Genomic DNA, 17,288 nt, shown 5'->3' with positions numbered 1-17,288 from the left:
TTTTTTTAACTCTCTTCTTCTCACCAGTGCTGAATTTGTGTCTTCAAAAAAAAAAAAAAAAAAAAAAAACAGTTGAGATTTTGCTGTTAGCTTCAATTGTGGGGAAAACTGGATAATTTTGAGCTTCTTCCAGGTTTTAAATAGTGGCACAGTAGGTAGCGCTGTCGCCTCACAGCAAGAACGTCGCTGATTCTAACCTCGGTTCAGTTGGCGTTTTGTGTGGAGTTTGCATGTTCTCCCTGCCTTTGCGTGGGTTTCCTCAGGGTGCTCCAGTTTCCCCCACAGTCCAAAGACATGCGGTACAGGTGAATTGATTAGGCTAAAATTGTCCGTAGTGTATGAGTGTGTGTGTGAATATGTGTGTGGATGTTTCCCAGAGATGGGTTGCGGCTGGAAGGGCATCCGCTGCATAAAAACTTGCTGGATAAGTTGGCGGTTCATTCCGCTGTGGCGGGGGTGATTAATAAATTGACTAAGCCGACAAGAAAATGAATGAATGAATGATTCAAAATCAGTGACGTATCACAAATCTTCTAGTGGAGTGATTATACATCAGTTTCTCATTATTATTCATAGCGGAGTTTTCTTATTCCACTGTATCAGAAGACCATGCAAGACAGACTAATATGGACAGATTAAAGACCTGCCAAGCTGTGAGACAGCACACGACATGCAGTATTTAGCTATTCATGAAGGGACGTATGTATTTGTTTCTTTGATCCATGGAGTTTGTTGCATGGCTTTCTCTGTGATGCTGTCAGGGTCACCAAAACAGCCAACCTGTTTGTGTGCAGCAAGCATTTTTGTTTAGAGAGCTGTATGAGAATTGGAGAATGGTGGACTTTGTCTTTTATCGGTTGAGTTTATTACCATTCAGACACATCGCCTAAGTCTTTGCTGCTGTGTTCACCTATGTTTAAAACCCTCCAGATTACTGGCAGGGCTAATGGTTGGAATAGATTGAGCAAGAGACCTGCTGCACTGCTTCAATGTGTCTGCATTCAGACCTGGGGATTCAGGAGGAGAGAAGTCCTCCTCATTTATAGTGTTTACATGATTATCTTTATAATGGTATAACAAATTGCAATTTTATGATGTATGAAATTACAATTAGCCGTATGTATTTGCAATGACATTAAATGCTCTGCTGGTCATGCCTACTTCTCCCTTTGTTCGCAATGCTCCATGCCCAGCATAAAGCATTTTTTTAAAAAACTCTGAGGTAGACCTAAACTGAAAAAGGGGGGTTTCATGATCCTTTAAAACAAGTTACTAAATAGTTATAGTAATAATAATGGTTATATATTTATGTAATTAAATGATGACTTGTTAGCAGTCAATCATGAGGTCCCTTATTAAGGCTGACTGCTAAAATAACAATAAAACTGCTTTTAAAAAATAATAATATAGGCCCATTAGGAGCCCACAAAATACCTCTAGGTCTTTAAGGGTTAAACCCCCTCACTAAACTATTTTCTCAAATAGGCCAAAACATTTTTCACACTTTTCTCTCTTGTTTAAACACTCACGCAACTTCTACTTACCTTTAGCATATTCAGAAGTCCAACTTCTTGTGAGATGGTTAGCATCTTCCTCTGCCTTTTGGGTGGTACTGTGGGTGCCTTTGATGGTGCAGAATGTTGCAAAACTTGCAAATGTACAGCCCAGCTGCTCAGAATCACACTGCGTCAAAGATTTATGTACATTTGACGTGCTGAACACATTCTTTACTGTACAGACAACACAACACGGAGCAGATTTATTGACAATAGTCTACAGCCAATCAGGATGCAGAACACAATGCACTGTAAAAAAGTATTTCAAATTACATGAAAAAAATCTATAAAACTGCAAGGCTGTGAAAGGTAAACATTGTTATGACCACTGTACATTTTTTAAAGTTTGTTTTATAACTAAAGTTAAAAAAAAACAAATAACATGGTTTTGTATTTGTACATTTGATGTTTTGGAAAAATTCGTATTTCATTTTAGGAAAACTTAATTTATTTATTTTTATTTTATTAAAATTAACCTATAAAATGGTTGTCTGGCTGCTCTTTCAGTTATTTTTATAAAAAATAAAATAAAAAAAACTGTGTAAAACTTGATCAAGATGGGTTCAATCACTGGATGAACAGATCATACATGATCACTGCATGTGTAGCTTTGTTGTAGTTGTGTTTTTTCATACACTGATTTTTAATTTTTTTTAATAAATTTTTACACACAGCAAAATTAGCTGTCTTCAGATTTTTTTTCATACTTTGTGACTTAAAATTCTTTTGGCAAAGAACTGTTTTACATGAATAATAAATAGTCTTGTCATGCTTCCAAAAAAAGAAAAATTGTTTGGTTTTAGATGTTTCATTTGCAATCTAAAAACAAACAAACAAACAAAAAAAAAAACTCCAAAATCATTCACACATTCAGTATTGAAGAAAAAAAAAAAGCATCTGTCTAACAAATAAACATTCATCTTTTTGCAGCACGGCAGTGACTTATGGCCTAGGGACCTAAAGCAGAGCACATCTCTACCTTATAACCTGAGCAGAAGGAGAACATCCACTCAGAGCACCACACAGTCCAGCAATACAAACCAAAGAGAGGTCAGCTCCAACGCTCACATAAACATCACAAACACTTAACAAACCACTTCATTTATTACTACCTAATGAATTTTTGCTTCAGTGAACACCTCTAAATGCCAGCACAGATCGCTGTTCTCCATCTTTGTTGACAGTTAAGCCAAATCCATGTCCTTTTAACCCACAAAACAGTTGTTAGAATTGGGCATCCAGTCTGTTCACTGCATACAAAACAACCGCTGACTATGATACACTTCCTTTTTTGTGCAGGTTAAAGGAAAGTCGGTGTTTACTACTAGTACAGAAGATTCAAATACACAAAACCAAATGGCCGCAGATGAGGGCATCCAACCGGACTCGCTGCATAAATTGGCAAGTGCTGAAGGAACTCCGGGTGTCTCCAGGCTTGAAATGGTGATTGATGACACACTCCAGTCCCAACGAAGGGCATCACTTCAACAAGACACTGCCACTCTAACCCAGATTTCACAAAGGAAAGCCGCTATTCCCTGCAGAGGAGTGCAGTTGCCTCAAAACCTCATTAATGAGCTAAGTACTGTTCTCAACAAAACAGGACGCTCTCAGAAAGAAGCCGATTAGGAGAGACAGAAAGACAAGAGTCTTGTCCATTACACTTCCATGGTGCAAGAGGAAAATCAAACTCAGACCAAACCCAAAGTAAAGCTGCCTCTAAGTAAGCATAGTGCTATATGCATTGAAGATTTAAAGCATCTATGTTTAAGCTATGTAAGTATATGTAAGTATTAGCAGCTTTTTTTTAGTCAAAATGTATGAACAGAACTTTAAAACATAGATTTGCTTGATTGGGGTGTTCATTAGACTGGGTCACACTTTATTGTGATGGTCTGTTTGTTGAATTTAAGTTACTTTGCAACTTATTCTCATTAGATTATAAGTAGACTGTTAGGTTGGGGTTAAGGTTTGTATAAGTTGACATGTACTTGCAAAGGTCAGTTTAATGTCTGTTGAAGGAGCAGTATAAACAGATCTTAAGCAAACAGTCTACTAATACTCAAATGGACCATAAAAAAGTGTTACCTTAGACCAGGGGTCACCAATCTCTGTCCTGGAGGGCCAGTGTCCCTTCAGGGTTTAGCTCCAACTTGCCTCAACACACCTGCCTGGATGTTTTTAGTATACTAAGTAAGACCTTGATTAGCTTGTTCAGGTGTGTTTGATTAGGGTTGGAGCTAAAATCTGCAGGACACCGGCCCTCCAGGAACAAGTTTGGTGACCCCTGCCTTAGACTGTTACGAAACTTTTATGATCATGACATGACACATCAATAATATAAATGAGATTTGATGCATGCTTAAGTGCCATTAAGTGTCATTCTCTCAGTTAAATTGTAATGCAAATGGGACATTGTTGAGTATTCATTGTTGTTAAGTTGTCATAAAGACATCATAGCCTCTCTTTAACATTATCATGACAATTTGACATTACCAAGACAACATTACCTGCCAGTTTCTTTGTCATGACAACTTGACATCACCAGTTACCTTGTCATGAATCTGTCATACACATGATTGATATGAGGCCCTTATAATTGTTGTGAATTTTATAACAGCATCATTTATATTTTTCTAGTAGTAAAAACTGAATGTTAATGCATTTTATTTGCTCTGTTATAAATGGATGTGTGAGTATCGATACTTTTAATGACAAACTCAAAAAAGTGATTAGACATATATTCATGACACAATAATAAAGGCCTTATAAAAATCATGCTTATGACAAGTTATATTGTTTTTGTAATGTCAAGTTGTCATAGCAAAGACATCTCAAGCAATGTCATCCTTGCATTTAAATGACATAACTGTGAATGACACTAAACACTAGAACTACAGACATGAAGTCGTTTTGACCGTTTTGTTTTTAAAGTTCGAATTTAGTAACTTAAAATAAAACCCACATATCTATTATGAACTGATTTTTAATAAATAATTTTTAAATAAATTACAAAACACAAAAAAAACTAAGTATTGCCTCTGTTGCTTAGCAACTTTCTGCTGACTTTCTAAACATTCTGATAGCAAAACATAACTTTACTTCAGACCAGTAGCGTAGTCAGGGCTATTCGAATGTATACTTTGTATGCCTTCTTTTTTCACAAGCCGTTTCGATATTACGACTTCTGAGGATCACATATACTCACTTGTTTTGCTGATTAGACTTTCCTAATTTATGTGTATTTGTATCTCCATTGATTGATTGATTGATTGATTGATTCATTCATTCATTCATTCATTCATTCATTTATTTTATTTTCAGCTTAGTCCCTTTATTATTCAGGGGTAGCCACAGTGAAATGAACCACCAACTTATCCAGCTTATGTTTTATGCAGCAGATGCCCTTCCAGCTGCAACCCATTACTGAGAATCCACTCTTAAGCTGCGATCACACTACAGTTTGTGTGTGCGAAATTCTGTCGTATGGTGCTGCAAAAGGGGCGGGATTAAACAAGATTATTAGAAATTAAAAAAGCGAGCGATTGCTCCATGTTTTAAATTTCTGTCCAGAGAGGTCATGTTTTGATCCTCGATTGGTCTCACACAGTCAAGTTATACGATTTCACAGGTCAGAGTTCACTAAGCTTGCACTTTGCAATGCAGTGAACTGCAAAACTTGACGCATGACCCCGCATTTTCGGTCTGACGCATTCACGTGCGTATGAATGGAAGTCTATGGGAGGAAAAGCCCAGTGTGATCACAGCTTTACATTGACACACACACACACACACACACACACACACACACACACACACACACACACACACACACACACACACACACACACACACACACTCACACACTCACACACTCACACACACACACACTATAGCTAATTTAGCTTATTCAATTCACCTGTACTATATATATATATATATATATATATATATATATATATATATATATATATATATATATATATATATATATATATATATGCTGAAGTCAGAATTATTAGCCCCCCCTGAATTATCAACCCCCTCAATTTTAGTTCATGATAACAGTAAATAATATTTGCATAGATATTTTTCAAGACACTACAGCTTAGAGTGACGTTTAAAAGCCTTAACTAGGTTAATTAGGTTAACTAGGCAGGTCAGGGTAATAAGGCAAGTTATTGTATAATGATGGTTTCTGTAGAATATCGTAAAAAATATAGCTTAAAGAGGCTAGACTTTAAGACTTTATCTAGAAGAAAACATATTTTCGAGCATACTGTGGAAATTTCCTTGCTCTGTTAATCATCACTTGGTAACTATTTAAAAAAGAAAAAACTTTTTCAAAGGGGGTTTAATAATTCTGAACACCTTGTGAAAATGAAAGTGAGATATGGGTGTTCGCAGGCATTCTAGTAACTTGTACACATTGATAGGCTCTATTACAAAATAAAATTGTATGTGTAGGGTAATGACTTAATAAAATATGATGACAGACATTAAAATCTTGTGTATGTAAATGAGGGAGCTCTGCTAAATCAGGGACTGACATCCATTGGAAAGGGAGTGAGTCACATTAAAAGCATAATTTTAATATCTTAATAGAAGCTTTGAATGTTAATATGATGTGACAATATGACGTCTTTTAAATTGACAGCTATGGTATTTCTAGTAGTTATAGAATTCTGGTAGTTCTGGTGTGTCATGTCATAGTTATAAAGGGGTGATGCTCTTCATATAAACACCCCTTCAAGTAAAAAAAGTCAGTTATATATATATATATATATATAAATATATATATATATATATATATATATATATATATATATATATATATATATATATATATATATATATATATATATATATATATATATATAAATTCTCCTTATGTTCTCCACGAAGACATGTATTTTTGTTGTTGTTGTTGAAAATCTTATTGTGATGTTTAAATGTGATCAAGAACTTCTCTTTTGTTCTGTGACATGGTTGTTTAGTATAAGATAATTCCAAGAGACCTTTTATAGTTTGAAATGTAATGTATGATGTAAAACAGGGATTTGTTCAAACTTTTTAACATATTACTAGTTCTGTGTAGTATATAATCTCAAATATACTTCTGTAGTAAAATAAAACTGTGTAAGTTTAATTACCTCATCTGTCAACATGATGCAGTGCAAATACATCCATATCACTGTGAGCAGATGACTGCCGTCATTTCCTAAGTTTATTTTGTTTGTGAGAGGAAAGTATGGACTGTTTCAGGATCTTTTTTAAGTTTTAAAAGCAAAGAATTGCTTCACTATAAGGGCAATATATTAGTGCATTAACACTAGATCTACAGAGAGAGTCATTTTGACAGTTTGTTAAGTTTTGTAATTTAATAAACTGGATAAAATAAAATGTATATTACTACAGTACCTTGACCTTTTTTAACATTAAATTACAAAACACAATGGCATAATTCTGCCTTGGATGGCCACAACGGTTGAATTAACTGCATGCATTTCAGCGGCTGATACTTTTCCTGTGCTTTTGAATATTTGAATGTTTGTGCAACTTTTTGCTAACAAAAACATCCCTTTTTGATAGCATAAACATAAGCTGTGTCTCATTTCATAGACCTCATCCTCTGAAGGATACATTCGATGTGCACTGTGTGATCGTGGCGCGACGATTTTTTTAAAAAAAATTCAAAGACTCCTTCAAATGCAGCCCTAAAATGTGTCCTACTTTTCCCAGGTAATGAAAGACACAACTAAGATCCTTTGCAGCCTTAAATATCCCAAGGATCATTGTGCGCTGATAACGGCAGTACGTTTTTAAAGGAAAACTCTGGATTAAATGCATGAATTAGGTTTATTTTACTTATTCAAACATGTTAACAAACAGAGAGTATAATGTGCTTTACTCAAGAGTGATTTTATAGACAGTTTACATTATTATGTGGACATGTATGAATCAAAGGAAATGCAGTATTTCTAGTCTTTATAAACCTTGTTTTGCCTTTAGATGACTTGAAATAAGTTTTAAAATAATAATAAAAAAATAATAAAAAAATCATTACAATTTTTTTGTAGATTGCTAGGTGATGAGATCTATCCTCGGTGCGGTAGATTGTTCAGCCTCTGAAATGAGACACAGCTATACTTTTTCTTCAGACATGTTTTTTTAAACCAGGGGTCACCAATCCTGGTCCTGGAGGGCCGGTGTCCCTGCATGGTTTAGCTCCATCTTGCCTCAACACACCTGTCTGGATGTTTCAACTATACCTAGTAAGACCTTGATTAGCTTGTTCAGGTGTGTTTGATTAGGGTTGGAGCTAAAATCTGCAGGACACCGGCCCTCCAGGAACAAGTTTGGTGACCACTGTTTTAAACTATTAAAAAAAACTACATTTTCACACTTTTCAGGGGAGTTTTTGTAACTTGTACCTAAATATAGGATGTTGCAAAATAAAAAAATTAAAAAGCAAGCAACGTTTAGCACTAGCATTTTACACTCAAGTTGAATTTATTGATATTGCACAAAAAAAGGCACATTTGCGCTGAATTCCATGTGTTCGCAGCAAACATGTCACACATTTCCCATTCCCACCACACAGTGAAAATTTTTATGCATTCACACGTTTGCATTGACTGTATGGAATCTTCTTACTCAATACTTTTAAGGGTTCACACAGTTAGCTTAGTGACTGTCTAAATTAAACTCATCAGTCTAAATGAACTAAACTCAAAAACCACTGATGTAATGGTCACTCAATTATCACTAAACACCTTGGCAGTTTCAAATTGCATTTAGATTTAATTTGATTGCAATAATGTTCAATTTAAAATTTACAAGTCATTTTTAATAAGTAAAGGGAATACTGATCTTTAATACCTCAGTTGTTTAGTGTCATTGCATTTTTTCATATTCCAGAACTTTCAAAATAAGTGTCTATAAGAATGTGATTAATCATGATTAAATCGCACAATACTCATAAGATTAATTGTGGTTTTAAAATGATATAGCTTGCTCACCTTTCACTTCAAAAATCACTTCAGAGTTTTGTATGCATTAATGGACTTAAACATAAATGTTACCTTGTTTTAATGTTATTCTATATGTATTGTCATTCAGATCAATCAGTTCAACTAGTTTGGTTTTAATCACTTCAATTCTGATGTGTTTTGAGGTCTACCAAGCTTGTTTTTTTCCCTCTCTTTCTAGAGAATTGTCCTTTTATAGAGGAATACAGAAATAGTCCTGATTTTTCCCCTCATTGGCATTCCTCTGTTTTCATGCTAGTTGAAGGCACTACCAGACAATGATGCTCCAATTGCATTGATCTGTTTAGAAATCATCCAACCTCCATGTAATGAACGTGGTTGTTCAGACGGGAGCTGAATTAGTTATTACTATCCTAATGGTCTGCCACGTGTTCAGTCAAACGAATCTTGTGCCAGTTTATAGCTGGATACAAAATGTACCCGCCATTCCAAACCCTCCAACGTTGTTGAATAATGCATAGTAGTATGAGAAGCTTACACACTGAATATTGTCACTCAGTTTGATATTAAATATTTATAGTTGACATTTTATGTAGATTATGAATCACTTAACAGCCACCCGCATCTCATGGTTGTTTTTAAAATGGTAATCTTGCACCCTGTGAGTCGTCAAAACATGCAAAAAGCTAAAGACTGCCAGATGTGTAAACAAACAAAGATAAAATTATATGGTTCATATTCACAACTATTGGAAAGTCAGTGGTTGGTAAGATTAATTACTTTAAAAGAAGCCTCTTATGCAAAACACTCCATTTATTTGCTCACATATGCATTATTTTAAAGAAATATTTAATTGTAACATGTTATATGTCTATAATATTTTTTTAAAATTATTATTATTATTAAATGCAGCTATTCCAGTCTTCAGTGTCACAGTAATCATTCATACATTTAAGTTGGTGCTTAAGGAACATTGTTAATAGTAAAAACAGCTATGCTGCTTAATATTATTGTGGAAAGCATACTACATACTAGGGCTGCATGATTCTGGCTAAAAGGAGAATATTTATTTATTATTATTATTATTTTTTTTATTATTATTATTATTATTATTTTTTTTTTTTTGCTTAAAATCATGATCCTAATTTTCTCAAAATTCTGTAGATGTAAAATAATGGTTAATTTGAGTGGCCTATTGTTTTTATTTTTCAAACTTATGGTATAACAACAATAATAATATTAGACCTAGTTGTGTAGGTCTACTGTTGGTTAAAATGCAACATTTTGTATAGACTTGAAATAGTGTACTTGAATAGACTTTAAATATGTCCTGGTCATTAATGCACAGCAATGTGATGAGACCAGAATACAACTAATAATAATTCAGAAGCTGAATTATTATTTTTAAGATGTATGCTTGCAATTTGTCATTAATAAGATTATTAGACCATTTCTTTTTTTCACTGAAATTTATCATTATCAGATTGCATTATATTCTTTAACATTATGAAAGAAAGAAGAAAAAAATCAAATGCTTGTTGTAATCATAACTCTAATAGTCGATGTGATCATGTAAATGATGTGTTCACTTTCGGTTTCATTTTCACTGGCGAGTGCGGCTCATGTCATTACTGTCATCACTCTGAAACAAAATAAAACATACATGCAAATCATACTTCCTGCACGGCTCCCAAACGATTGCTTTGTGCAACAAACTTAATGTCATTTACAACAGTATTACCTGTTATTGACAACATATGCAGGTTCTGTTCACTAAAGTAGACATCATTCATGCGCACGTGCATGTCCTTTTGGTAGAAAGCAAACAGTGCATCAGCTCATGCATCCGCAAATACATCATTATATTAAGACAGAAATTACTTTTTTTGGGTGAATTATACCTTATAAATACAGCATGTGACACTTTTAACACAATTTGGAGGTGTCCATGTTGCTGAGCAACATATATAAAACAATGTAAAGAAGGTTGATATAGTTAACGAAAAAAAAAAATAGAAAACAGTTTTGTTAGATGAAATAAAAATAAAAACAAGTAAAAAAACAAAAAAACAATAGTACTACCTAAAACTGTATAATGTATGTACAAAACTAACTAAAATCATAGCAAAATGTCCTTCGTTTTCATCTTTGTAAATGTATTTAATACATATTTGTAAGCCTTTAAAAAAAATCTATTTACATCGTGCTGTCCGGTGTATAACCCGTACAGCACCTGAGAGTCTGTAATCCTGCTGAAGCTATTAGACAGATCAAGCCGGTCCTTCTCTAGTCATCCTTGTTGTTGCTCCCACAACAAAAACAATGACAGCAGACATGACAGCTGCATGGTGACAACAGTATGACATTAGAAAATACTTAAAAGTCTTAATTTAACACATTTGTACCCAATAATGGATTTTATTTCTGTATTAGTTTTTGCGATATATACCGAGTAATTTAGTTGTTAGCACAGTAAACACAAATGACAGATTTGATGAACCAGGATATGCAAAAAAAAGATCCAGTTCGCGTTAAATATCTTATAAAGGAGGAATTTAAATCTTCCATCTACAAATATCAATTTACAAAAAAATAAAAATAAAGATAAAACTTAAAAAAAATGAGTAAATCTGCCTCTAAAAAGTAATTCAAACTAACTCAATTTAAAAACAAAATGTCAAAACGAATTAAAGTTAATAAAAAAATCAGCTTGGTAAAGACTTGTGTGATTGCCTTTAAGCTTGTTTCCTGACCTTGAACATATAATTGGCTGAATCGTGGAAAAGCTGAATTAAGAGTGTGTTGGGCAGAATCGAGATTGCAATCTTTTTTTTTTTTTTTTTTTTTTTTGATAAATCGTGCAGCTCTGCAACATGCAAAGTAGATTTGTTAATTTTTTTTTTAAAAGAACAAAAAATCCTTAAAAAACCTGTATTATTGTGCATCCTGAGTGGTTTTGAAATGAAGAGCTTTTTGCATTTCATACTGTATGTATTTCATATGATTAATTTAAAATAGAAATCTGTTGGAAACTACTTTGCTTTCCTCTTTGATCAATAATGAAACCTGCTTGCTGATTAACAATATTAATGTATAGCAAGCCCATAGCCAGCCTGCTGAAAGGGGTGGTTATTTTTTTTTCCTCAAAATGGACTTTTTGCAGTGTTTCCACTCATTTTCTTTTTTAATTGTAAGGTTTAAATACTGTATTTGACATTTTTAGCACTATTTACTTTTTATTTTTTTTACTGAATTAGTTTGTCAGATTGTCCCACTTTATAATAGACTATAAACATTCTCTAAAGGTTTAGAATAAAGAAATTAGAAAAATAGGCTATATTTAAAATATAAATGTATTACATCATATATCACTAGTCTAAAAATAAAAATTCTGGTTTACTCCATTTAACAACAATACAATGGAAGTTGACTTTACTTGCAGGTCTTATTAAAGCCTTTTTCGATTGGTTATTTTGATCATTTATGTTGGCATAACTGTCAAAATAGGACAAATGAGCTAATGTATGAGACAATTGCTGGGCCTTTGTCCGTAGGGGGGTGGGTTTTTTGAACTACAGGCTACGGGCCTGTATAGTTTCTTTTTCTTTCTTTCTATCATTTCCCTTTGTCTTAGTCTCTATCTCAGAGAAATGAACTGCAACTATTCCAGCATATGATTTACACAGCAGATGCCCTTTCAGCCGCAACCCAGTATTGGGAAACATCCATAGACTCATATTCTAAGACACTCATACATTACGGCCAATTTAGTTTATTTAATACACCTATACTACATGTGCAGGGACTGTGTGGGGAATCGGAGCACCCGGAGGGAACCCATGTGAACACAGGGAGAACATACAAACTCCACACAGAAATGCCAACTGTTCCAGCTGGGACTTGAACCAGAAACCTTCTTGCTCTGGGGCAACAGTGCTAACCACTGAGCCACCGTGCCACCTTATGTTGTATATATATATATATATATATATATATATATATATATATATATATATATATATATATATATTATAGAAGTATGTAGAATCTGCATTGCTGTAGTAACTGTTGCCTGTTTGCAGTTACTTCACTTCTCAATGTTTATTTAAACACACTGGCGAACTGCAAGTGGTTTATGGTCTTGCTCGTAACAATGTGCTGCTGACATTTGGATTTGAGAGTGTTTCCGTTGCTCTAAAGTGTTAATCAGGTTGTATTCCATGTGTTTTATTGTCTCGATCGGATTTACCGTCTGCAGTCATCCAGAGGTGTCAGTGACACAGCTGCTCCATCTCCCTCATTAAAGTTTCCATTCTTGAATTAATTAGCATGTTTCTAGATGACGACTGTCAGATGTGAACACCTTGAGCGTCACCACATGTTACACTTTTGATTGAAACAAGTCGCTTCTGTGCTGCTGTCACTCATAGCACACGCGTGTCTGTTTGTTGTCACCTGGTTTCCTTGCCAAACTTTCCTGTTCCTTGCACTTTTGCTGTTGTCCTGTGTGAAGGTCACCATATGGCAGGAGTGTTGGGACTGCAGGACCTCAAATAATTGAAAACATTACACACGACTTTGACACACAAAACAAGGTCGCTGTGTGGTGGTGAAATCCAGAAGTTTGAATGAATTAGTTGGACTACATCTGTTACCTGGAAGCACTGGTATACATATGGGACATTCCTGCAGTCTTTCCATAGACTAAATAGTATGTAAAATAACAGTATGCAAGCAAAAATCATAGTATTTGAAAAACAGTAGTTAAGAAGAACCCAGATGACCCTGATATACACTTCAATTCAATTCAATCTACTTCAATTCAATATATATATATATATATATATATATATATATATATATATATATATATATATATATATATATATATATATATATATATATATATATATATATATATATATTAGTTTTAAGCTGTTAGTTAGGCACTAATCTCTGATCACTATTTACTGTTTTTTTTTTTTTTTTTTTTTGCATGACAAAGCAGCATTTGCACACAATGCAACATGGTTAAAAAAATAAAATTAATTAATTAATTAAAAAAAGGTGCAGGGTAAACCAAAAATGCAAACAAAAGTGAGGAATAAATAAAAGAAAATACAGAGATACAACAGATTACTGCTCATGACATGCATATGAAAATAAATGTGTTATGGCCATTAATAAAAATGTATTTCCTTGTTTCTGCCCTGATGCTACGCCACTGGGTATTACGATTTAATCATGTACTACAAAATAGAGAGAGGTCTGGTGAGAGCTAAGAGAATAAAAACTTCTCACTAGAAATGCCATCAAAAGTAGAAAATGTTTGTCAATAATCACACATTTACACAAAAATTGACACCCGATTAGCGCTTTCAGTTGTCATGCGTGTTTTTTTGTTTTGTTTGTTTTTTGTTAGAAATGGAACATAAAGGATACAGGAATAGTGAATGAACGTTTGTACTGCTTTTTAAATTTGATTAGAAAAATGAATTTGAATGTTTCTTGATGCTGGGGTGGCATGGTGGCTCAGTGGTTGGCACTGTCACCTCACAGCAAGAAGGTAGCTGGTTTGAGTCCCAACTGGGTCAGTTGGCAGTTTTGTGTAGAGGATGTGGAGTTTTCATGTGTTTTTGTGGGTTTCCTCCAGTTCCCCAACAGTCCAAATTCATGCACTATAAATAAATTGAATAAACTAAATTGGCCGCAGTGTATGAGTGTGTGTGTGTGTGTGTGTGTGTGTGTGTGTGTATGGGTTGCTCCTGGAAGGGCATCTGCTGTGTAAAACATATGCTGGAATAGTTGACTGCATTGGATAGGCCAAAATAATGTGCATTCCAATTGATGGTTGAACTACTTAAATAAATAAATAAATAAATAAATGAATGAATGAATGAATGAATGAATGAATGAATGAATGAATGAATGAATGAATGAATGAATGAATGAATGAATGAATGAATAAATAAATAAATAAATGAAGACAGCATCTCAAAGCACCACTTGTTTCATTGTATTTATGATGTACATTTTTGATGGCATCTCTTGTAAAAAGTTAGTATTTTAATAAGCAAATATTCCCTTAGTTATCTCCAAATCTCTCTTTATTGTTGTAATTGCTTAAATTATTATGCTGTCTCAGAAGTCTATAAGACATTAGATTTATGAGTATTGACCAAGCATGCTTATGTCATTGATGATACAACACTCACTCTTGCACAGTGCAATAATTTCGTAATATAAGATAATTTATATTATTTTTAGCTGACACATGGTCACACCCAAACACATCCAAATCTTTTGCTGAACAGGTCCACTGTTGATGCAGATACATGTTCATAAAAGTCAACGTGCTGCACGTATGGAGGTTTGCTAGAAGTGGCAGGGGAGGCAAATTACAAGGGGGTTTGCATCTTAGATTCATGCCCGTGGCATTGTATGGAGCACTCACACTTGTCAAAATAACTTTAAAGTAGGGGTCAAACGTATTTGGGCATGGTTTGGATAGCGTAGTGTGACAAGTAGTGTGCCAATTGAACCAGAAAATGAGTAGTTTAGTTGTCATAGCAGAAGTCATCATAGTTGGTAAACTAAAAGCAGTTACTGGGAAAGTTCAACAATTAAACTCTTTTACAATCCTATTTGCTAAAATAATAAAAGAAAAATGTCACAATTGTGTTATCAAGACTTTCAAAAAAAAAAAAAAGAAAAAAAAAATGTGTGACTGATGACAGCAGCCAGAGAACAAAATAGCGTCAAATTTACTCAGCCCCATAGACGCTGCATTAGAAACACCTCAAATAAGTGGTAATTCATTTTTGTAGTTCGACACAAAGATGATAAAATACATTCATTAATGCATATGATTTTTTGTTTTATCAAAATATTAAAATCTTTCAAGCATTTAATATTATAAATGACCATTAAATGCGTAATAACGGTCTTATGAAAAGGATCCCCCACAGTCCAAAGATATGCGGGACAGTTGAATTAGGTAAGCTGAACTGCCCATAGTGTATGAGTGTGTATAGATGTTTCCCAGTGATGGGTTGCAGCTGGAAGGGCATCTGCACATATGCTGTATTAGTTGGCGATTCATTTCGCTGTGGCAACCACAGATTAATAAAGGGACTAAGCCAAAAAGAAAATGGATGAATGAGATAGTGAGATATGAAATAGTTGTTTCCCAACAGACCTGACCCTAAACATACTGCCAAATAAGTTAAAATGTGCTTTAAGGTTGCCCAAATTAATGCGTCATGTGGTACATTTCTACTTTTGATTTTGTTTTTTAATATATTTTTAAACATTATTTATATTATTTCATAATTTAGATTGCTTAAGTGTTTGCGCAGAAAACAAGCATGACTCCAGCTATATTAAATTGTCATTTGCAGAATGCTTTAGAGTAAAACTATCTATATTAATTATCTATTAGGTAATCATGTCTATTGTCTGTGGTCTTCCAGTGATTTACATTATGGACAGTTCTCTTAGATTGTAACAAAACAACAGAAAGCAATAATGCCTTTAAAATCCAAAACCTGTATCCATTAATTAGTTAAATAAATCATTAGTTTATTATATCTTGTCTTAACCACATGAACCCGAACAAATCCAATGTTGATTCATGAGAACAGAATGTGAACAAAAGATTGTTCTGAAAGACAGGAAGGATACAAATGATGCCTCCTCAAAAGACACAAAATGAAGGCTGTCTGCCAAGGATTCTTCAATGAGATGTTCCTTTGATGGAGCTTGATGATGTATAAGCCTAGATATGCAGACTTATTTGAAATCAGCCAGTGGATTTGCTGTAGCCGGTCGGGTAATGGTCTCGCTATGGTCCTCAAAAAGAAAAAAAGAAACATATTTACAAGTATATACTTATAACAGATCTATCTATCTATCTATCTATCTATCTATCTATCTATCTATCTATCTATCTATCTATCTATCTATCTATCTGTCTGTCTGTCTGTCTGTCTGTCTGTCTGTCTGTCTGTCTGTCTGTCTGTCTGTCTGTCTGTCTGTCTGTCTGTCTGTCTATCTATCTATCTATCTATCTATCTATCTATCTATCTATCTATCATCTATCTATCTGTCTATCTGTCTATCTGTCTATCCATCTATCCATCTATCCATCCATCCATCCATCCATCCATCCATCCATCCATCCATCCATCCACCTACCTATCTATTTATCTGCCTGCCTGCCAGCCTACCTACCTACCTACCTGCCAATACTATACTGCCTATAAGTGCAACAGCATAGTATGTATTCTAAACTCTCCCTTACATTTATCTTATTAACAGTTTTTAATTGTCTCATCATTTTGGTAAAAATGTGTTTAATGCATTCTCCAGAATATACAGTACGTTGCTTTTTTTTTTTTTTTTCTTCTGGAACGAGAAGCAAATTAAACTTCAAAAGTGATTTATATACATAATGCACTTTACACCAAGCAATGAAAAAAATACACTGTCATATAATTTTTACTTTAAATTAGCCTGAGCTTGCTGTTCATGATAAAGCTCATGTATATTGAATGCACTATATTTTTATCACTTATGTTTATGTTTTGAATGATGTTCAATGTTTTGTGAGTGAGAGGAACTATAATTTGTACAATGATTGTAGTTTTGAACAGTTTTTTTTTCTCAGTGTGACTAGAATATATGTGCATGGATTAAAAAAAATTTAAATCATTTATTAAGTTTAGTTTTACCACTATGT

General features: G+C 33.9%; 1 protein-coding gene across 7 annotated transcripts in view; it reads left to right on the top strand.

Moving 5' to 3' along the window:
* Nucleotides 1-4,922, top strand: part of arap2 (ArfGAP with RhoGAP domain, ankyrin repeat and PH domain 2) — a 215,979-nt gene extending 211,057 nt beyond the window's left edge. For all 7 annotated transcript variants that reach the window (XM_087262102.1, XM_087262107.1, XM_087262103.1 and 4 more), the window contains 2 exons: nucleotides 2,487-2,606; nucleotides 2,856-4,922. In XM_087262102.1, the coding sequence (XP_087118228.1) occupies nucleotides 2,487-2,606; nucleotides 2,856-3,185 (450 nt within the window). In that variant the 3' untranslated portion in view covers nucleotides 3,186-4,922. The remainder of the gene's footprint in view (nucleotides 1-2,486; nucleotides 2,607-2,855) is intronic.
* Nucleotides 4,923-17,288: the final 12,366 nt, after the last annotated feature.

The sequence above is a fragment of the Danio rerio genome, chromosome 7 (genome assembly GCF_052040795.2).
Source record: "Danio rerio strain M-AB ecotype USA chromosome 7, GRCz13ab, whole genome shotgun sequence".
NCBI classification, from domain to species: Eukaryota; Metazoa; Chordata; class Actinopteri; order Cypriniformes; family Danionidae; genus Danio; species Danio rerio.
Note: the sequence above shows the minus strand (reverse complement) of the source record. Positions and strands in the feature narration are given on the sequence as shown.